This window comes from Camarhynchus parvulus, chromosome 1 (genome assembly GCF_901933205.1).
Source record: "Camarhynchus parvulus chromosome 1, STF_HiC, whole genome shotgun sequence".
Taxonomy (NCBI): Eukaryota; Metazoa; Chordata; class Aves; order Passeriformes; family Thraupidae; genus Camarhynchus; species Camarhynchus parvulus.
This window is the reverse complement of record NC_044571.1, coordinates 56,238,522-56,262,768: the sequence shown is the minus strand read 5'-3', so window position 1 is coordinate 56,262,768 and position 24,247 is coordinate 56,238,522. Positions and strand designations below refer to the sequence as shown.

General features: G+C 35.0%; 1 protein-coding gene across 3 annotated transcripts in view; it reads right to left on the bottom strand.

The window, feature by feature from the left end:
* The window catches only part of DIAPH3 (diaphanous related formin 3), a 201,959-nt gene that overhangs the window by 155,080 nt on the left and 22,632 nt on the right, over positions 1–24,247 (bottom strand). For all 3 annotated transcript variants that reach the window (XM_030958150.1, XM_030958160.1, XM_030958168.1), the window contains 10 exons: positions 21,297–21,401; positions 15,936–16,066; positions 13,841–13,915; positions 13,596–13,665; positions 13,061–13,197; positions 12,509–12,614; positions 2,716–2,826; positions 2,156–2,274; positions 1,315–1,431; positions 4–122 (listed from right to left, as the gene is read on the bottom strand). In XM_030958150.1, coding sequence (XP_030814010.1) covers positions 4–122; positions 1,315–1,431; positions 2,156–2,274; positions 2,716–2,826; positions 12,509–12,614; positions 13,061–13,197; positions 13,596–13,665; positions 13,841–13,915; positions 15,936–16,066; positions 21,297–21,401 — 1,090 coding nt within the window. The remainder of the gene's footprint in view (positions 1–3; positions 123–1,314; positions 1,432–2,155; positions 2,275–2,715; positions 2,827–12,508; positions 12,615–13,060; positions 13,198–13,595; positions 13,666–13,840; positions 13,916–15,935; positions 16,067–21,296; positions 21,402–24,247) is intronic.

The window sequence follows — 24,247 nt, the reverse complement described above, 5'->3', positions numbered from 1 at the left end:
TACCTAGTAAGTGGCTGAAATTTATATCTAATCTCTTACGATACGTGAAATCTGGGTCCGTTCCACTTCGATGTAACACTATCTGTGACACACACTCTTCAATTAATTTGAAATACTGTGGACTAAAGAGAGAGATAAGCTATTTTACAGATATTTATGAATCAATCTATATTTAATATCTTGTCTATGAACAAAGTAAATTCAAAAGCTTTGGGCTGATTTGTTTCCATACAAAGGTAAAAGTTTCAAAGGAAAATTACATTTGGCAGTTTATTACATAAAAGGAGTTTACAAAAAGCCTGAAAAAACAGTGGCCCTAAAGATAAATAATTCTTGAATTATAAAATCTACATCTCCCTCCTTGTGGAAATAAAGGAAGGAAAGATCTCCTGCTTCCTCTCAGTAAAGAAAACGCTCTTCCTTCAGCTTGATTCCACTAGTTTTGTGACTTTTGTAAGTACAAGTGCATTGCAGCCCTGCTTCAGTACAAGGAATGAAAAACACCTTGTTCTAAAATGCCAGGGGGTATGACAGCTGGGTCACTTGCCCAGAACATGCAAGCTGTGAATTCAAACCTTTTCAGATGGAAGAGGTCTAGCACAGATGTACCCATAGCAGGCAAGCACCCTTAACCTTTAAACATACATCTGTGTTAGACCTTGCCTGAAATGCAAGGTTATGCAGAATGTTGTGCAGAAAACAGATGGCCCCTATTCAGTTCATACCTCGTTCCTCCAGTATTTCCTCAAAGACAACACAAGAGTTTTGGAAGGAAAGTATTTGTCAGCTTGAAACACTAAAGTTTTATTAATTGTTTCCCCATAATTTACCTGATGAATTTTCCAGGAGACACAAACATGTCTACACTGACCTATAATATATACTGAAAATACTCAATTCCAATCCAAAAATTAATCTAAATTAGGCATATGTTCAGATTTCTGTATAAAGTGCATTTCTTTGCATACTCAGTTTTGTCCTTTGACCCAAATACACCATAAAATTATAATGCTACTACCATGATTTATAACTGATTAAGATATCTCTCCTGACTTATACTTGCAATCAAAAAGGCCCAGATCTTAACAAAAATAGTTTTCTATGTTTATAAAATAAAATTGTACACTAAGCAGAAGAGACAAAAACATATAGATGACATTATTGATTCCAAGTGGATTCTTCTGAACATGAGCTCACAAATTACAATCCACACAGAAAGACTAAAACCTATCATTGGATTTATGGAAGAAATATTCTATTAATGACTGAATAATAAAAAAGAAATCTATAAGTAACACTTAGCATTAAACATACCGGATAAAATAATCATTTCTTATCAGCAAAAGATGTTGGAGAATAGAAAGAAAATATCCTTCAGCACTAGTGTCCTTAACTGTATTCCACACCATGTTGTAAACATCATTTACTTCAGTGAAAGTGTTAAGGAGAATAACAACAAAGAATCAAAAAATTTCAGTCAAATGTTTACTGATAACTTCTTTAAACAGAAATTATAGAAAAAAATATCCATCATGTTCTTTATTCATGTTTGTCCTGCTGTTATCATTGAATCATTTCTGTTGGAATAGACCTCTAAGAAGATCAAGTCCAACTGTTAGCCAAGCACTGCAAAGTCCACCATTCAGCCATGCCACTATATGTCTCATCTAGAAATCTTTTTAAGTATCTCCAGGCATGGGGACTCCATCACTTCTCTGGGCAGCCTATTCCAGTGCTTGACAACCTTTTCTCTGAGAAATTTTTCCTATTATCCTATCTAAACCTCATACAGAACACCTTGAGGCCCTTTCCTCTCATTCAGTCACTTGTTACTTGGGAGAAGTGACTGACCCCTACCTCACTATAACCTCCTTTCAGGTAGTCATTGAGAGCTACAAGGCCCCCCTGAGCATCCTTCTCCAGAATAACCCCAGCTCTCTCAGCTGCTCCTCATAGGACTTGCACTCCAGACCCTTCTCTGGACACGCTCCAGCCCCTCCATGTCCTTCTTGTGGGTGAGGGGCCCAAACCTGAGCACAGAATTCAAGGTGCAGCCTCACCAGTGCCTATTACAGGGGAATAATCAGTGTCCTGCTCCTTCTGGCCACACTGTTTCTGACACAAGCAAAGATCATATCAGCCCTCAAAAGGATATTCTAGTTCAGATCTAATATCTTCTAAACGATGAGAGAATTCAATCATGTCTTCTTCTTTATGTTCATTGAACACTTTCAGCTGAATATCTAGTGCTTCATTCTTTATATATTGTAGTTGCTGCAATGAAGAAACAGCACAAAGACTTGCAAAATTAGCATTTCCATATGTAAATAAATGTATCTTTTTAATAATTGTCATATGTTTATATTAGTTAAAAGTTTAAAATTACAAGAACACATGAGTTAAGTTAAATATTCAAAACGTAAATGTAACTTCAGGCTGGCTTAAAATTTTTGCACACCAGTGTGTCACATGTTCTTAAACAAAGTCATAAAATGCTGAGGAATCACAATAAAATCAGAATAAAGCTCAGAAAGCACATTTCTCCTTTTCATTTTTATTTTAAGGCTGATTCTCGTCCCTTACTGCTCTTTCCCAAACTTAATAAAATGCCTTTGAGAATAGTTTATTAGAACTTGTTCTCCCATTCCCACTCTCAGGCTCAAATAATTAAAAAAATTTAAATAGTAATGCAAAGAGAGAAGACGAGATGCTTACTGGCAATATCTCTTTCAATCCACTGCGCATAAATTCATTTCTGATGTGAAGCCTAAAATCCAAGTCATCAGGAGAGGTAACAAGAGCATTGATGAGCTGCATGCAAGCTACCTGTAATAGAGTAAATAATAAACTATCTTATTTCTAAGATTTCAATATGTATCACAATCAAGAAGATATAGCAAACTAATAATTAGACATTACATAATTTCTAATTATGAAACTACTGTAATCTAATAACTAAGCTACTTAAATTCCGGATAAGCCACATGAGCTATAAATACCAAATTATAGTTCACAAATTTCCATTACAATTAAATATTATATCACTCCATTGAATTTTGTCATTTTATACAAATATCAAGTTCCTTTAGCCAATGAACTTTAGCAGATAAAGCATAATAATGGACATATAAAAATCAGTACAAATATACATACATATAAGAAGTTAGTAACAGAATACAGTCTGTGTACAGTGAAACATATCTCTTTTTTTAAAATGCTGAGTAAATTAAACTGAGCCTGAAGAACAGAATGGGAGTTTCTTTCTACTTGTTTTTGAAAGTCATTCTTTAAACATACTGAGTATTATAGAATACTTCATGGGAATCACTCCTCAGCTCAAAAGAAAAAATCAGGCCAACTACTGAGCAGACCCACTTCTCAAAAATTAAGAGACTCATCTTGAAAATCCACAGCCAGGAGCAGCAGGAATTCAGTCTGGACTCAAAAGCCTTTAGAATAATGGCAACTTACAATTTATCTCTAATACGGATGAAAAGAGACATTATTTCCTTTTTTTACCCTCTTTATTGTTTGCATGTTTTGCTTCAATGTTATTCAAAATATATGTTATTCAAAAAATGTTATTCAAAAAATATGTTATTCAAGTAATTCCAGCATTTTAAGGGCTTTTTAAACACACCAGACCATTAGAATTTTATTTGGACCTTACATACTATGTCAACAATTAAAGCCATCTGGTTCAAATACTTTGCTGTAAAGCCTTTTATAGTCTAAAAAATGATGATGCATTATGCCATAGGCAAAAGGTGATACTGGAAAGATGCTCTCCCAGTCATCTTCAAAGTATGCATAATTCCAAGTACTCAATTTACATATGGCCACAAGAACACCATGTACAAAGATGTACAAGCCACTTTGATACAGACTGTGAGAAACAATAGCACCCATTAGGTTTCCAGAAAGAACATGCTAGGATTACATAATAGCACAGACCACAACCATTATCTCACCTTTACCCTACTGCAAAGTATGTAAGCATGAGAGTAGCTTTATTTATTACTTCAGCTGAACTGTTATGGAGGTGAATGGCAATTAGCATAATTTAGGCCTGTTTGACTGCAGTGTTAGTCTATGTAGATGAACTTACTGGCTAACACTCTAGAAGAGAACAGCTTAGTTATGAGAACAGAGATGTAACAAATGTAAACAATCTCTTAATGTGAGAGCAATGAACCTGCTGATAAAATCAAGCAGACTGTGAGCTACAACAGGTTTTTAGGGACCAAGGGTTAGAATGACCCAATTAAGCATGCGGTTTTCTTCACCCAAACCCATAAATGATGGTATTTGGAGTCACTTGAAAAGAGAACCTCAAGTGCCCCACAACTCCGCATTAGGAGTTGGGACCATCTTTTCAACTTCTGGTGATGTCTGAAAGGACAAGAATGCTCAAAGGAGGATGCCATGGTTGGAACCACTGTACTAACCCATCCAATACCTCTCCTGAATAAAAGCTGCCACAACAGCATTTATTCTTAGATTACTCTGTCATACTACATACCTTGCCTCAACAATAACTTCAAAACAGTTACAGAAGGAAGAAACAAGCTTTGTTCCTTCTTCTCACTTGAAGAAAGGCTGAAATTAATTTCTATTCCCTCAGAACTTTTATGAAAATCAGTACATGCAAATATCTATATTTGCATAATAATAGAAAACTATTGTTTTTATTTTATTGACATAAGTAAGGAAAATAACACTAAATTAAAGATATAAAATCATAGAATGTCCTGAGTGGGAAGGGATTCAAAAGGATCATCAAGTCCAACTCCCAATCCCGCACAGGAAAGTCCCAAGAATCACACCTTGTGCCTCACAGCATTGTCCAAATCCTTCTTGAACTCAGATAGGCTCAGTGCTGTGATCACTTCCATGAGGAACTGCTCCATTGCCCAATCATCCTCTGGGTGAAAAACTGGTACCCCATCCTAACATCTAACTTAAATATCCCCTGACACAGCTTCAGGTTGAAAGGACCCTTTGGTCCTGTCACAAGTCACCACAGAGAAGAGATTAGTGTCTGCCCCTCCTCTTCCCCTCATGAGGAAGTTGCAAATTGCAATGAGGTCTCCCCTCAATCTCCTCCTGGCTAAACAGACCAAGTAACCTCAATTGCTCCTCATTCAGCTTCCCCTCAAGGACCTTCACCATCCTCACTACCCTTCTTCGGACACATTCTAACAGTCTTACGTCCTTCTTATATTGTGGGACCCAAAACTGCATACAGGACTCAAAAGGATTATTTTAATCAACTGCATAAGTGTTAAGATAGACTTCTGTAACTTACTCCAGTGTTAGACAATAATCAAGTTACAACACCTAAACAAAATAATTCAACACCAGTGGAGGGGAGGAGGAATCAAAACTAACCAATCAAATATGAAAATGTATTAAAAGAGACAGAGAACTTTGAAGGAAAATTTGCAAAAAGCATCTATGATTAACATATCTAATTCTTCAAAGATAGCAAAGGAAGGAAGACAACAACACAATCTGTAGGGTCAGTAAAAGACCATGGTGTAAAGAAGTGCCCAAAGAAAACAAAGCAACACAAACAGCAACAATTTGTCATTCTGGTGTGTGAAAGGAGATCACAAAGTAGAACAGACAAAACAGTTCCAAAGCGGCAGAAGAACTCAGAGAACTAAGCTAACATGAGAAGTAACAAAAGAGCATTCACTCTTCAAACATTCAAAGCTTAGAAAAAATTAAAGACAAAATAACTGTACTTGCTATTACATCCAAGTTTATACTGAAATGTATCTTGGCATTGAAGAAAATGAAGATGGCAGTATTTTGACCTTGAAAAGGCCACTTTCAGGAAGATCTGGACAACTATAGATTGGCAAGTTTGATTTTTTCTACAGTAGAAATATATTTTGTATAGTCGAGAACAAAATTAATGAGTAATACAAAAAATGTAATATCAATAAATGGATAGTATAAATAAATGGCTTTGCAAAGCAAAGTCCTATTTCATGAATCAATGAAAGGTGTTTGAAAGGCCCAAGGAGCAGGCAAGAATGTTCCAATCTATGCCTGGACTTCAAAAATTTAAACAAGTTTGCAAAATATCAAAACAATTCAGAAAAATGTAGAAAACAGCATGCTAAGTAGACAAAATCAAAAATTATACTAGTAATAAGTAATGTTTAAAAGTTTAAAATGTAAAAACGCTTCTATGGTTCAAAAATCATGTCATATTAAATTCTGTCAAAGTAATGTTTCCTAATGTTTTCCCCCCTGCCTCACTGTAAGTCTCTCTTTGTATGTTTTGTTAGTGTTTAACAGACTTGGCAAGGCAATGAAAGCCTATTCCTGTCCCTTCCCCATATTCTTTACAGTGAGGATAATTAGATCATCACCTGACAAGGAAAAGTAAATAACCTCACGTTTCAAAGAGGAATATACTTACAGTGTGTTTTCTTTCAGAAAGGTATTGGCATCCCATTAGTAGCACTCAGCTTTAAAAGAACTCAGTTAAATAGGAATATAGTTAACAATACCACAACACTGACTGTTTTGCCTTACAGAAGGTATGTTTCCTGGAGAAAGATCTTCCCGATTTGGGGCTTCTTTGAAGTTATAAATAAGAAACAAACCTTGGTTATTCTTCTCTTCTTATAAAGCTGCTAAATAGATAACAATTTGAGCCTTTAACTGTCACACTGGATTTTTCATCTTTGCAGTGCCTGTCAGAACAATTCTTATGATACTTCTCCTCCCTGAAATGTGTTATTGCCCTCATTTTATACCATTTTCTTCTGTATCTATGCCTACAGTATTTTAGAAACTTAGGGGAAAATAGGACTTTGTTAACTTATCAGTTATTTTCTTCAAATTCAAACAAAACCTCTGTATTATTCTTCAAGCCTGTTTCTGCACAAGTACTTTTTCCTGAGAGTTACTCTAATATGTTTGTTACTGCCAAAGCATCACTCTACACTAGGTAATAAAGAAGGGTGCTAACCACAGCAAAGGAAACTACAACAACCAAAAGATAAATACAAATAATATAATTCTCTTACATCCAAATGCTGACACTACAATACCAAAAATATTGAAACCAGCTAAGGTGTCCAGTCCACTTTTCAAAAGTAGACCGAATAAAATCTTCCAGGAATTGTCTCAACAGTGACCAACAGAGATGAAAGGTTCTGCTGCACAACCGAGCACTTGGAACAAAGAAAAAGCTCCTCATATTGAATATTTGTCTGTAGTCCTCTACAGTCTTGTTCAGGATACATGTAGCTACTCCTTGTAGCTCACTTATTTTTGCTAAGTAACAGGCTACGGGTTTTGTATGAAGCTAACACCACATGCTTCCACACCTCTCAGGCTTCATAGAGACTTGGCTTGCCTGTCTGCCGCTCAGTTTTGGCTTATTTAGTTGCGACAGGACTTGTCTAGTAACAGAATCACTATCACCCCACTAGCTGTACATTTTTCTTAGGCTTGTACAAGTTTCTGGAATAAAGTTTACCATTACAGACATTTCTGTAATTAATGGATAGAATATGACCACAAATGAAATGCAGCATAGAAATGTATAGGCATGGATTGGGGTGGAGAAGTGTTGGCATTACTGAGAGCAATTTTATTAGACTACTAAGACATTACTTAGACTAAAACTTAATTCCTCAGCTTTGAATACCAGATATATTTTTTAGGCCCACAAATTGCACAAGTTACAATGTCACAACAGAAGAATTTGGATGTCACAGGTGGTTTAAAATGCAAGCAACCAAACCAAAGTTAAATTTACTGCATAAAACCTTAAAGAATATATTGTCTTATTATCTGAGTATGGGCTTTATTCTTAAAGCTTTTTTATTTGTTTTGGTATGGGTCCACTTTATGAGTATTTGTCCTCCCCTTCAACAGCCAAGATGAAAATTTTTACTTCCCCTAATTTTGATCTTATTTAGTTGAAACAAGTTATATCATCTCCAATTCATCTCTCTGGAGTACAAAATCTTTCATTCAACTGCATTTTCTGAATTCAATTAGTTGTGCCATTCAAAACCAGTAATTCAGTGCACTGACAGCTGCCTCCAACATCTGCTCTCCTGTTAACATCAGTGAGGTATTTCAATGATTGTAGACTTCACTACCACAGAGTCAGTACCAAAGTACAGTACTACAAGGTTACATTTACATTTCAACTCCATGTTGTTTGATTATATACAATTTGGAATCTTTGTCATTGTTATGACAGCAGTTTAAAACACAGCATGTTTTCCTGCAAAACACTATGTGAATGGACTGTTAAGCAAGGAAACAGCATTTATCACAGATGATTTATGAAGAGTCAATCGGAGACTGAAAAAGTACTACTATGAAAATCCTGATCAAGAGCAAACCATAGTTTTATCTTTGAGATAGCAGGGCAATTTCAATGAAAGGATATCTACAGATGTAATTGTATCCAAAAAAATCTTATTTTCTTTAAATTTGCCAAATCAACACAGTACATGTGCACATGTGTTACTCAAACAGAGCCATGATACAATGATGAAAAGCAAGAAATTCATCAATAAGATGTACTGCTATTCTAGTATTTCTAGTCAAATTTGATCAAGTGGGAATTAAATTGCAGCTCAGAACAAGAATATACTTTAGCCTTCCTGGAACAAACAGACAAAGATCCATTGGATAATATTAGCTAACTATTTATTTGTGTAGGAATACAAAGTAATAGTCAAAGTCCAAAACCTAAGCCTACAAAAAGCAGAATGAGAAAAACTTATACAAGAGAAAAGAAAAACAAGTCTAAGAAGACACAATGCTTACATGTCTAGATTTCAGTAAATTAGATCACAAACTCTTTTTTCTAAGTTTAAAGACTTTTTAAAGGTCTAAAGATAAAGGCAATAGCAGGAAGCTGATAGTAGATCGCAAACATTGAAATCATACTCTAAGTGAAACTAATTCAATACCTAGGGGTTAGCATAAAATACTTAAATCACACAAGACTGCAATAATTTGAAATTAGTTTGCACAGTCTTGACATTTAGGTAAGGTAAGCTTTGTTCTGATTAACCCTAAGCAGTTATGGAAAGGACCTCATTAGCACCGAGCAACCAAGAATCATCAAGTTATTCAGCAAACAAAAATGTCGCAGCCATCTCACATCCTCATATTATTAAATGATAAAGATTAAGTGGTATTCCCTGACAACTAAAAACACTGGGAGGACAAGGCTATTGATGAATACCTAGGATCTTTTACTTTCTCACAAAAATGCTTCTCCAAGGATATGCATGAACCTGCACGTTTCCACAGGGATGAGCAGTATTCATTTTTCAGGAACTTAGCTGGGAAAAGAAAAACTGCACCTTTACTTCACCACTGTTCCTCTTCTCAGTCCTAAGTGGAAAATTAGAAGGAGCTGGCATACCCAACTACATCTGCATGGAAGAGTAGCACTCTCCTGTTAATTAAACCACCTGCTTGAGAAGCAGCGGTGAAAGTTGATGATTAGAGAGTATATGCACTCATTTGATTCTCCTAGAAGAATGAGAAGTAGGGAAAAAACAAGTTGCTGTTGTTATTTTCTTAACTTTCTTACATATCAAAATGGGTTGCATCAGAAGAGCTGTATTTCCCACCTCATGACTTGAACAAGCAAAGTATTAGACTCTTCAGTTGTCATCATAAATACACAAGGTACCAGATTGCCCTATATGTGTTTTAGGCTTAAGATGTTAAACTACATCTACTTTAACAAAACCAGAAACTTGATGTTACTCCTGGATGTAGTTATATTTTCAGAATAAGACTACTAATCTTGTCTTGAACCAAAATCAATTAAGTATGCTTTCCATAATTTTGGATTTTATGAAAGATAGAACATCTTTTACATTCAACAAATGCAAAAAATAGACAGATCTTCCACTAAAAATACAAAAATCACCCTCCTGAGGCCTTTTATGTATTCAGTCTTCTAGTAACAGAAATGTTAAGTCAATTCAAAATTGAAAAGGTCAGTTGTTAGTGTCAAATTGTACTGCCACAAAGCAAGCATACATACATCAAGCAGACAATCAAGGCAAGTATGCCAAGTAACTGACAACTGTAAACTTCTGTCTCATTAAAACCCTGTCAAATTAACCAGCAGGTCAATGTCATTGTTAGAAAAGTTTACAGCTGATTCACATGAGAAGGCTTGATTTTTCTGGTCTTAAAAAATAGAAATCTAGCAACCATTTATGAAGCCTGAAAAAGTAAATATCAAAAAGCCTTTTAGCAGAAGGAACATACTTTAATGAAAGTTTAAAAAAATATAAACAGAAAATAACTTTTAATGAGTTTTCTTGTCTACACAAGATATAGCACACTAAATAGCAAAGCATTACCTATTTGCAGGAACTTCAGGCTCACACTCTCAGTAAAACCAAATGAATATATTTAGCATAAGTATTTTAGCAGAAGTATTGCAACAGCATAATTTAAAGTAAATTCTCATTTTTAACAATGCTTCTATCTTCTATATTAGAGGGTAACAAAATACCAGATGGAGGTATAGCCCAATTGAGACAGAAGGCATAACTAGTAGAAACAAACTTTTCTAATATCTGAATAGTAGTCCTAGAAAAATTAAAATTGCTACTGCATAGCTAACTCAGCTGAAGTTTTCTGCATTGATTTGGTTATCTCACCAGTGGTATCTTACTCATGGAGCTAAGCACCCCTGCAAACAGTGGGTACCCATCATGGATAAAACAAGAGGTACCAAGGATTAACTTAACTTGCCTGATGGCTCAAATAGAGTAATGGCCTGCTTTAAGGGGAGTTTCACATGCATTTTCAACTATAAAGAAAAGGAAGTTAGAGATGGTAACTTTTTTCTGTATTAAATTTACAGTAGTTTTTCTTTCCTTCATTAAATCTACACAGATGCAAATATACACAAGCCCTGAAAATTCAGCATTACACTGAAAACAACATCCTCCTAACTTCAACTTGGTAGTCCTCAAATCCTTATATGCTCTACGAAGACTCTTGAATTCCCCTAACTTAGATACAACATCCTGGAATTGAAAAAAGAATTTTTGTGATCTAAAGTATTCAATCAATGAATCAAATAATGATGAATGAATCATTAATATTTTTTTAAATCAATTTTTTTTTTTTTTTAATATCCCAGAGAAAAACTGATATCTCAGAATTTTTTTGAAATTCCATAAAATTCATGGATGGCCCAGGGAAACTGTGGATGCCCCATCCCTGGAAGTGTACAAGATGAAATTGAACTAGGCCTTGAGCAACCTGGTCTTGTGAAAAGATGCCCCCTCAAGGTAGCAGAGTTGGAAGCACATGGCCTTTAAAGGACCTTCCAACCCAAAACAGTCTATGATTAGATGAAAGAAGGGATAACAAAGAAGGGACAATTTTTCAAAAGATAATTCCACTGGTACTGGCAAAATTGAACTACAAACAATTCTCCACCTGTAAATATTCCTTTATGATTAGCTTTTCTGTGAGACAAATGAAACAAACAGAAACTTTTATTGTCAGACATGAACTATAAAAGCTGAGTAATGCAAACATTTCTTTCAAACTTTAATCTTTTACTGTTTTTATAATAGTAACAAAGAATTGATGTGAGAAATGTAAGCACAGAGAGCTACCAAGGCCTCAAACCCACAAGCTCAGAGATAGAGAGGGATACAGTGTTTGACGAAAGACCTTGGAGAAGGCTTGAAACTTTAGAACAGAATAGCGAATCAGACACGAAATAAGAATCAAGATTTGTAGTTTAACCTGAAATATATTTTAAGCAAGTAGAAATATGTCTCATGTAAGCAAATAAATATGTTAAGCAAGATAGTAGAAGATTTTAAAAGATTTTAAATTTTGAACAGCTCTCAGTTCAACCTGATTACCTGAATATCAATGAGTTCATATCTACACTCTCAGACCAATGATTCATAATGATCATTCAAACAAAGTTAATACTTTGTGCCTTCCTGCAGTAAACTCTACATCCAACTGAGGCAAATTGAAAATAAGGTGCAAGTTTTCTTTCCTCAGACCTTCTGAGTGCAATTTTATGATATCATAAAGTGAGCATGAGAGACAGACCTCCCAATGATTTAAAACATTAATTATAAAATGCAGTTGCCTAAAAACTTGCTTTTTTACTATAATCAATATTCAATTTCAACAAATATTTCCAGAAGTCATATGATCTTTTTGCATCCAAACATATGATTTATCCTTTATTTTAAATATATACTATCTTTTGACTCGCCAAGCTAAGATCTCAGTGGAAAACCAACAAATTGACTTGCAACACCCCCATGTTTCCAGGTCAAATCTTCCCATGCCACACCTTAAAAGACAAAATTATAAACAATATTCCAAAATTTGACCCCAACTTGAAACAGTATTCCTACTCCCTTTTATTGTAATGACTTGTTCAGTCCAGAAAACCAAGTAATTTTATTTTCACTTGTTAGAGTGATTAAAAAAAATTACTTACTTGCAGCTGAACTGAGTTATCCTGAAGACCTTCCACAATAGGAGAGAATCTATCAACATTCCTCTCCTCTGCTGCTGCTGTTACAGCTTCCAATATTTTTTCAAGGCTGTGAGAAAAGAGAATAATTTCACTCAGGAGAGATATTTAAAGTTGTTTATTTGCTATCTTAAAAGCCATGTTGCCAAATTATTCACCTGCCTCAATTTCTTGTAAACAAATTTAGGAGGTTTAAGCAATACTTGTTGCCTTTAGAGATTTTTGTAACCAAATAATTACTTACTGGATTACAAGGGTTAAAAAAAGTATGGTAAGAAATATTAAGCAAAAGAATTGCTGCATAACTATTTCCATCTAACCAGTACATCCAGATGTGAAAAAGAAAACTCACTGATATGGCCACAATAAAAAAAACTCACAAAAGTATGCTGAAAACTAACAATATAACACAGATACCACTTTCAAACCTAAATTGAAAATTTTATAATTTCATTCAGATATAATTTGGGATATTGTAAAATTACCTTATATTTCTTGCTTAAATACAGTACTTACATGTTTTCCTCCCCAACAATGCACATTGCAGATAAGAGTTTAACTATATCCGTCATCATGTTAGTTTGCTTGGGATCAATTGCTTTGGCCAGCAACAAAAGGCTCCTCTCTTCTCCCAAAATTCTTTCCAATCCGTACTAAACAACAGAAGAACATTTCTAAGGGAGGGAATCCAAATGACCATCAAGTACCTAATTAATGACATCAATAGTTCCCCTCAAATAAGTATTTCAAATGACATTTTAGTCTGTGAACTAATCAAAACAAAAAAAAAAGAGAGAAATAAGTCCCAAGACGTCCCAAATAGGTCCCTTATTCTGTAAGAAGGGCATATAACAGCACCAAAATTTTACATAAGTGTCTTGCAATATTTCTGCAGAGAGAAAGTGGCAGACTTCTGGCATACAGAAAGAACTTCAAACCACAACTGACCAACCCACCACTTCACCAAACTGCATATGGACTTATACTCATCAGGTACTTTATCTAATTGAACTGTATTAATTTTGTTTCTAGAATAAATAAAATCCCATACCTTATTATTCATGAAGGCTTTCAAACACTGTATAACTTTATGCTGACTCCTTTTCACAAGTCTGTCCTGACTGAATAAATCAAAATTTGTGTAAATAAATACTCTTTAAATATTAAGAAAAGCTAACTTTATATTAAGACTTTATATTAAGATATTTCTATATATAATTAGATATTATATATAATTTATATTATATTTATATTCTCTTTATATTTAGAAAAGCTAATTTTATACTAAATACTTACTTTTTTGTCTCAACCAATCGTTCCAAAACATCCAACAGCAGTCCCAAACCTTCTTGGCCAAAGTTTACCACCCAGCTAGGAGGGAGAAAAAAGACATTTTAAAAAATTGACATTTTGAAGACTAATCACAGTGAAAGAAAATTGTCACCATAAATAAAAGCACGCATAACTGGGTGGTGTTAAACCCAAAATATCTCCAAGAGAACACAATAAAAATTTAAAACTTCAGCTACTACCAAAGGCATCTTTTACTGAGGTTAAACCCTTGGCCAGTTGTTTCTTCATATGACAGATGCCTCATGGTCCTGTTTACTATTGCTCAAAACCCCTTGATATCAAATACAAGTAATGCCACACTGACAGCAGCACTAAAAATTACAGGAAGAAAAAACCAGATATTTTTATATTTTTTTCTTCTAAAAGTAAATATATTAAGAAAATAAATTCTCTCTTTCTTGGATGGATGTTTTATTCTGAAACAGATTAGGCAAATAACTGGAAACTATTTTTGTCAGATCTGGCCCAAATCTGTCCTAAAGATAATCTGACAAGATTCACTTATTGGAACATTTTGTATTAGCAGAATTATGAGCAGCCATTTTGCTGCACATGCAACAGCTGGGGATGACTGACTAACATACTGATGCATTCTTACTGCCTTTACCTCTGCTTCCACAAGAGAACAAAAACTACTTACAATACCCAAAGCAAACACTCAGCTTTTTGTCATTCTGACAAAATACTAAGTTATCAGTGCCTCTATTTTCAATGTATTTATCAAAAAGGTCCTCTTAATGAAATTCAACCTGTTGCAACTATTACACAAAAGGGGAAGAAATAGTTGCAGATAACTAGCTATCTGTAATAATATGTACATCTAGATCACTTGAACCATTTTTAATGAACTGTGATAGCAACTATGAGGTCAAAACACCTAAATTATTCACCTGAAGAGTAGTGACCAAGATTGTCCTTTTAGAAGCTTACTTTTTATAGTGATAGGAAAAAAACACAGCTTTTTGCAGTAAACCATGGATTTCAATATTTGTTTCTAGGTACCAGAGATCAAACAACTCAGTAACACTTGATTTAGATTTTCTCTGTGAACTAAAAATACAATTTACAAAAAAGACTAATTGAAAACCCTTTGTCAGAATAACTCAGGCTACTGTAAAGCATGTTTCCGTCCACATAAACCATTATATATTCTAAATAAGACAAATCAATTCAGAAACAAAATAATAGAAAGAAAGCAGCAAATACCCACAGAGAAGACCCATATCAGCAACTCTATCAGGCCAGACACAGAGAAAAGAAAGTTGTGCAATCCTTTTCTAATCATGTCCCAACACTTAATTTGCATTATTTTAAACTACAACCTAAATAGTTTCCCCAAATCATGTGTACAACCCATCTTAAATGGTAACTCTAAACAAAAGGATTTAAATAGAACAGAATAGGAAAAATACAATTTAATGAAATAAAGTCAGCATTCAGAAATCAAGCTGCATGGAAAAAATCAAAATTAAGACATCAATGATTACTGAAGAGTTAAATCTTCCTTCAACAAAGCAGGTAAACAAAGGTTGTGCTTTCTTCTGAATAGATAAACCCTACAGGTACAGAAAAAAATACCAGAAGGAAGGAAGGATGAAAGCCTAAAGTACACTGGACAGAAGCAGCAGCACACATTTAGAAATACACATGTTTTTTGGTGAACAAACTTACACCAAGGTGCCTAACTCCCATTATTGATTACCCTGATAAAAATAAGTTAGAAGATCAAAGACTCAGAAAATATTTCAAAAATTAAAATTAAAAACAACTGACTACTTAGCACTAGAAAACAAAGGGAACTGCTTCTGCACCACATTTAATTTACCTTCTCTTAGTATTACCCTGTATAGATCAGCCAACTCTATTAAAAATAACAGACCTACAGAGGATACATAATCAATGAAACAGAAAGAAGTTAAAAACACTCACTAATGCATACATACTCATTAACTAGAAAACCTTCTACATATCCATTAATTTTAATCCATTAAGAAATTAGAATATGATTAATCTCTTCAACATGTGCTAATGATGTTACCTGACAGGATTACTAGTCAAGGACACACGGAGAGATTCTAAGCAAGTGACTAGTCTTTCATCCGTTGACCCAGATTTTAAATCCTGAATAAATTCTTGGGGAGAAATCTTCCTACTGTTCTTGAGACTTCCCTGAAACACAGAAAATACACTTGTTCTTATTGATGCATATAGAACTTAAACAGATTATTAATGGCTAAGTTTCATTTCTATTCCTTGAAAAATATATAATGTAGACCTGCAAACCTGTAACTGATGCCTATCTACTATTTGCCAAACACTGACTAAATTTGGTCATTTTATGAATAAATTTATTACCAGCAGACAAAAACAACAGGCATGAAATGTACAAATTTATCACACATGCTCAGTGAAATAAAGTTTTTGTACTGAATGGATTCTGTTTATGCATTGCAAAGATCTTAATAAGTCAATAGTCAACAGAAGAAAAGACCGATTATGAGGTCCTCTGAAGAGATCACAGGGCACATGTCCAGAAGGGTGACTACACTCACATAAGCATACAGAGCAAAGAAGCAACATACCATATATTTTCTACAGAACATATCTAAATACAAAAGAGCAGGCATACAATGGTGCATAAAACCTAGATTTGACTTAATTCATTGCAAGACTCCTTTTTTTGAAAATAGAAGCACAACTGTCATGATGCACAAAGAGACTTACTAAATACCTCTTGATTAACTAGTGGCTTAAGTCAGTAATTGAAGAGAATTAGACTTGCAGTGCAATAATAACTTGAAATTATTCAGTGTAAATGGTGAGGTAGTCTCATTATATTATTATAGCTAGTTTCATACAGGTGATGTTTTCTCCCTTTGCTAGATCCTCAGGAAATACTGAGAAGTAATCTTTGCTTCTATGAAGTAGATGATCAAATAGTTTCTAGCAAAGAAATGAAGTTAAAAGCTGGGAAGTGTATACAGACAGACAAGGCTGCTGAGCTGCCATCCAGAGGGACATCAACAGACAGGAAAAATGGGAAGAGGAATTTCAGGAAGTTCCACAACAGAAAACTGTAAATCTTGAACCTGAGGAGGAATAAACCCATGCACCAATGTGTGCTGAAGCTACCAGCTGGAATGTAGGCTTGTAGGAAAATAGGGGTTGTGATGAATGACAAGCTGACCACAGGTAAGTGCATCACCAGCTCTGGTTGAGGGAGATGACCCTTTCCCCCAGCTCAGCAGTGGTGAGACATCTGGAGAATTCTGTCCAGTTCCTGACTCCCCAGCATGAGAGACATGGACATATTGGAATGAATCCAGAAAGGGCTGTGGACACAATTACAAGAGAATCTGCAGTACATGGAGAGGCTGGTAGAACTGAGATTGTTTAGCCCCAAGAAGAGAAGGCTCAGGGGAACCCTATCAGTGAAAGGACAAGAAGAATAAATTGAAATACAGGAAATTGGTTAAACATAAGACAACCACAAACTTCCCCCCTCCTCCCTTTGTTTTCTTAAGCATGAGGCTGATAAAGCACTGGAACAGGTTGCTTAGGCACACTGTGTAGTCTCCCCTGTCAGAGATATTAAAATTGGAATAGATAAGAAGTTGGATGCAACTATCTCCAGGGTCTCTTCCAGTCTAATTCTAAACACCTGCTGCCAGCAATCCTCCCGAAGATACAGCATCTCATGTTATATTTTGAAACATCATGTGTAATACATGGAATGTCATTCCAACCATGTTTCTGAATTGATAGATATCCCTACTTGCTTAAGTATGAGGGTAACTTCCAATAACTATGCTCCACAAAAAAAAGTAGATGAGATGTACAGCAAAGGATGAGGGTTGAGGTAAGACTCTGGAAGACAGATCTAGGAAATCCAAAGAAAATTTTTAAAAATCAGGAACAATAAATGTTCCCACAAACAAAATGAAACTCAGTAGTTTCAGTTTTCTTTCATGGCTCCTTTCAGCTGGACTCTGCATAGATAAGATAACATACTGACTAGAGACAAAATGACCAAACTCCCAGCAGCCAAAGTATTTAACTAAATGTTACAAGAGAGTTGGAAATTTCAAGAAGTCTCAGAAATTCTGCTGGCAGCTCCTGATGTGCATACACTACTTGATAAGCACTACTTGTATGCCTAAGCATAAGGATTAATATCCTGTGTGGAGAATCTGTCATTTCCAGTGACTTCTCCCAGCAGTTCCTGCTGTAAAATTGACAAAACTGATGTAACCAAAATACTTGTAAGTTGTCAGTAAAATTTCTTTCTTTTGATGCACAGTCATATAGGACAGTCATATGGACAGGACATACAGTTAAGATGGTTAGAAGATATTTTGGAAGGAATTTAATATAATCAATAGCAAATGTGTGCAGTACAAAGGTCACATGGGACAGGAGCCCAGTCAGACTAGAAGAATTCACTAGCATGACACTTCAGAAAGCCTCATGTGACCCATCTGAAAACAGTGCCACACGCAGTGGAGACTCACATCAACATCCAGAGAGTAACCAGTCATCCCATTTCAGACTCAGTTCCCCACTGGAACATCACCCTATGCAAAAGAACCAGCAAACATGTCTGTACAACAAACTACCTTGTAGTAGTAGCTAAGTACCACTTATTCATATTATGCCAAAGTTCTGCAACATAATAAGAATATGATACATCTGCCAGTGCTTAAATAAAATGAGAGCTGCATTTGGTATCAATTGTGAAACAGATTATATTAGCTGTATTTCAGCATGAGAAAAGCTGCTTAAGTTCAAAATGTTCAAGTTTACTGAGAAACAGGAAATATCTTGAGGCATCAGTGCCTCTAGAAACTTAATTGCTCAACTGAAGAACAACGGGTCTGTGAGCAGATGCAGCATGAAGTCAGCCTTAATTAATCTAGTTAAAACATCACAAGGGCACAATGTGAACAACAAAAACAAAATACTAAGAAGAAAATTCACTTAAAAAACCCAGTTTGTGTGTTTTGAACATATAAGACAGCAAAAACGATGGCTCAGTAACATGATAGCAGTGCATTTCATTTCCTCTTGAGTATTAACTCCATAACATGGAATTTTATTTTCAAAACTTTTCTTTTCTGCAGGTATTACTATGCAAAGAGGTGTGCTTTCTGATTATTGGAAAGGAGCTGTGCACTTCTGAGAAACAGAAACCCTGACACTGAGGTCAATAATAAAGCTTTGATTACCAGAGGCTGTTGCATTTTCATTGATTCATTAGAGGTGCAGTCTCTGTTCTTCATTTTAATAGTTCTTCAAATGATAACTGCTTTAAATGAAACATGCTCAGTACTCTCCATAACATTTGTGAATGAGGATATCTTTCCTAAGGTGAAATATCTTAGTACCCATCTCCTTAAAGTTCAAGAAATATGAAAATAAGTACAAACCACCAAAAGAAGTTACTGCAGTATCACTCATAGAAGGAGAGGCCCAAGATGGGATTAGTTGCACACAATAGTCAGGAGCTATGTGGCATTTCACCTGTTCCAAAAAAGTATGACACTTTCACAAAGTCAAGGTACACCAAAAGTTAACCAAGTACTCTTGGGGTGCAGTGGACTATTCTCTCTAGACTCAGAAGGCACTCAGTCCAACTAACTCAACGAATGAAAGAGCATGCCTGGAACAAAGAGTTTTCAATGGCAAGGGAAAGAATTTCCCATCCCAATAGCTCCAGCACTAATCTGAAATCATCTGCAGCACAACTGGATTGAAGTACTGAATCTGTGCCTCACTGAAACAGCTTCTCCCAGTACACAACAGGTGAATGGCACTTCCAGTAAAGACACAACAGCAGAAAGAGAGTTCAGGAAAGACAAGTTTGCCTGCACGGATTGCTCTTTAGTCATCTCCCACCACAGAAAGAGGAGTACAGGTCTAGCAGCAGAGGGAAGAAAAGAGAAGGGAACAGAAAAAAGAAAATGCTGTTGGAAGCCTTAGGTAAACACACAAGACAACAGTGTGTGATAACAAATCATTGTCCCGGGGGAGGAAACAGACCTGTCCTCTTCAAGAAAGCACCTTATACAGCTCCTCTGGGCATAGTGCAAGAAGCTCCATTGCCAAAACACAAGTGTGACAACATCCAAAGAAAAAAGGAAAATTGTGAATGGCACTCAGAAAAAAGGACCAATGAGACATACTCTGTGGCCAAGAAGCAAAGACATGAAAATCTTTCTCTTGACAAAGAGAGCCTTAACATCACCACCATCAGCATGCTATGATTTCAGCAACAGTTGTGAATGCAGCAACTCTGCACAGCCAGCCATGTTCCATTACCACAATACTTTTTAGATCAAACAACTGAGGTCTTAAAATAGATATAGAGGCTAGAGGTGCCAATGATATATAAACCCTCACATACTATTTTGGGTAGATAAATTTCAAGAATGTTGTAAGATCTACTAGTCTGAAGTTTCTTGATTTCCCATGCAATATCTCTAAAAAAAGAAAAACAAGCTAGACCTAATCTTCTGGTATTAAGGACCTGTTAAGCTACAGACAAGACTAGTAGCTTTGACAAACTCATCTTAAATAAAGTAATCTCCAGGCAGTTAGGCCCTGCACTAGGCATACCTACCTTACAAAAAGTGCTAAAGCATAACACTAATAATTTACATCATGTGAAGTAGACAGTAAGATAAATATCTCAAATTGCTATGTTTAATGTTTTAGTTTCTTAGTATTTAGTTATAATTACATCCAGATTATTTTTACTGATATCTCTAGTTACATACAGCAATGAGAGTTGAAGATTCAAACACATGAATTCTAAAACAATCAGAATATCTGAGGACAGGATTAGCTATGCAGCATTTAGCACTGGAGTCAGTTCCCACTCTGCAAAAACTAAGCAGTTCTTCTTATGCCAATTGAATCCTTAATTTGGCCTTTATATACAACTCCTTGCACTGCTTTAGAGCAACAAATCATTATAGGTAAAAAATTGACAATAATGGATTTTGTGCACTACACTTTCATTATCAGCTATTACGTAACATCAAACATGAACTCTATTTTAAGTCAGGCATGAAAAAGGCTCATCAGTGGAGGAATTATTTTTAAACAATGCTAGAAAAGAAAAAGTTTCACACCAAACTTTTGCAAGAAGTTTTTGCAGAATCTTTCCATCTCTACTCTTAGCCATATCTTTACCAAAAAGAAATGCTGGTTTCTGTATAGAAGACACATTTCAAGTACAAGTGACTATCTGCCCCTGTAACTTGTAAAATAGTAAGACAGACACATACATTTTTAAAGAGCACAATGAGAAACAGAGGTTAGTCAAAGGAATGTAATATGCATGCATCACTTTTTCTGACCAACAGGAAATAATGTAAGCTTTTAGTCATTTACTTACAGACTTGGAAGCAGTGCTAATATATTGCATCACCATTTCTTTTTTGGTATTAAAATCTTTTTCTCTCAATGGCATCTTCTTGTCTTCATTTAAATTCATATCCTCCTAGAATGGGATAGGAAAAAAAAAGAAAAAACAGTCTTAAATACCATTCATCAACAGAATTATTTTAATGTAAGAGACGGACTTAAATAAATAAAGACACAAAAAAAAACTCATACAAGTGAAAGCTGCTATACAAACAACTTTTAATAAGATGTTAATCAAAATCATAACAATCCTTATCCATATTCCCTCTGAAGTCAGACTGAAAAAAACAAAACCAGTCAACCATACTAGGATTAACAAGTGCATCACAACCATTTTTAGTACACTCTCTTCTTAGGAAAGACCTACAGTTTCACACATGTGTGCACCAAACTACAGAAGAGCATTATTTAATACTTCCCAAAACATTTATAAATGTACTCAAACCAGTATTTTACATATTTTTAATTTTTAATTTATTCTGTAATTCTCTTCCTCTCTTCCCAAATGGTTCATCTTGGCAGCAGAATGTGGTTTGCAATGAAACAAGTTCACAAATTAATAATCACCTTTGCAATAAGCAAGGCCAAAATTCTTAAGGATTAAATCAAAACATCCAACCATTATCAAAACCCCATCATAATTCATTCACCCCAATATAAATCCAGAGGTCAAAAAGAGCAGAGAGACCTACACTGAAAACCACACAAGTGACACTTCTGAATGTCACTAACATTTATGACACAGGGAGTTCTACTGCTCCAGCCTAGAAATGCTCTGATCATTGTAATCAGTTGCACATCTGTGAGAAATGGCATTTCTCATCATGGTGTAAGTTAATAAATAAAAGGGGAAAGAGAAAAAAAATTAAAATAAATGTTTTCAGGAACAATTACCAATTTTGGCACACACATATAAAGCACATACAGCATGTTATTTACTATGTGCATTGCTCAAGCTTAGCAAGAATTACTACAGTTATTTTCAGCTAAGACTCACGAGGTGAATCCTCATCAGCTTTGGCAGGAGCAATGCTACAAAATCAGTGAGTAACCATCTTGATATCAAAATTATTTCCCCTAGTCAGAAATCAAGACAAACTGTACAGACAATCCTTAGAATTTGTAGTACAACAAAACTCAAGTTTCCTTGTCCTTCAATAGCTTTCACGCTGAGTAGAAGAGAATGAAGCACAGCTCCTAGAAACATTTACACTTTTGTATAAATCCAAGCTTTGAGAAGTTATTGCAGAAAATGCTTGACCCCTGTCCCGGTTTCAGCTGGGATGGGATTAATTTTGAACTTAACTTAAACAAAAAAAAAACCTTTTCACGTTATCATGTAGCTATTGCAAAGTTCATTCTTCTATTTAAAATAGTTTCTTTCAGACTTGCTCTTTCATGTTTTCTGAAAAGTAGTTTCTAAACTTAAATAAAAATATCTAACTTCTACACACAAAAAAAAGCCACAAGAATTAAGAAACCTGTCAACATAAACTGTATTCCATAAGCCTAAGTATAACAGCAGGTTAATTTATGGGAAATATTCTGTCTGTGTGTGCAGTAAAAAGTAATTTCTTTGTTCTTGTTTTTAACAAGCGAAAGATCATTGAGACAATTAATTTATACAGACTAGAGTGATACAAGGGGCACAACAGATATTGCTTAGCTAATAAAATACTTCATCTCCATCCTTTATTTCTTAAATAACTGAAGTATATTCTACAGGTAAGCAGTACCTCTTTGGAAAAGAAGAATACATCATTTCACATGGATATTTTCCTAATAGCACTAACAGAAACTAAAAGAGGTAAATGACAATTATTATCTTTATTATCTGGTTTTATGAGCTCTTTCATAATTTTTGCCATGAAAGCCACACAGGATGCTATTTTATGGGATAAAATAGCGGGAGAAGGAAGCCATATGCATCTAGGAAAACCCCAAGTACAAGGTAAGACATTCAGTAAACCCTAAGAATTGAAAAACTTCTCCCTTCAGTGCTAACACATTGACTATTTTTTCCATACAAAATTAGTTCTAAAAGCCTGGCTACAACAAACTGTTCAAATTGTTCACCAATCCACCCCTCCAAATCACTTAATTTGATCAGAACAGCAAACTAGAGGCTACAATATATAATTAGCTATGTAATCTACTGTGACTAAACTAGCTTTATTCCAGCCCATTCAAATGTGGATAATCTGAAAAATCCGTTCTGTAGTGCATGTTATAGATAAAACAACACTGATAAAGTAGCTTAATACAAGTTTAAGTGCTTTGTTATTCAATCAAGTAAGGAAAGCATTCAAATTATCCAGATGTCATCAGTACTTTAACATATTTTGCAAAGTAGTTTTAACATTGGAATTAATTATTCAAGGATCCATGGATATAAGCATCTATATTTATCTAGACATGCAGTAGTAGGTTTCTGAGGATTTACTGAAAGTTTCTATTTATTTATGGCACAGTACAACATCACAGACTACCCTATACCAGAATGTCTGTAGGATGGTATAGAAATACAATCTAAATGCAAGGGGTGTTTTTGAAGGCACACCTTCAAGTTTTATTAAAAAGAACTCTCCCATTTTCTGAGCAATTATTAGTTACAGTGAAATTTTTAAGAGAAGCAAGACATCAAAGAAAAATGAACCATTTGGCAATAAGTACAAATACAAAAGTTGGTAACAGTTAATTATTCCTTTCCCTTACCAGTTTAACCATGAAAACCCTGAATGTTATCCTTCAGTTACAGTTCTCAAGAGTTCTACAAAAGCTTCTTCAAAACTAAACTATTATCACTGAGTACTAGGAAGTACAAATTCCACAAAGGTACTTCTCTCATTGCACATTGCATTTTCTCCACACCCCAGTCCCTGGTAGTCCCTTTGTATTTCAAGAGTTACTTGTTACTTGCTG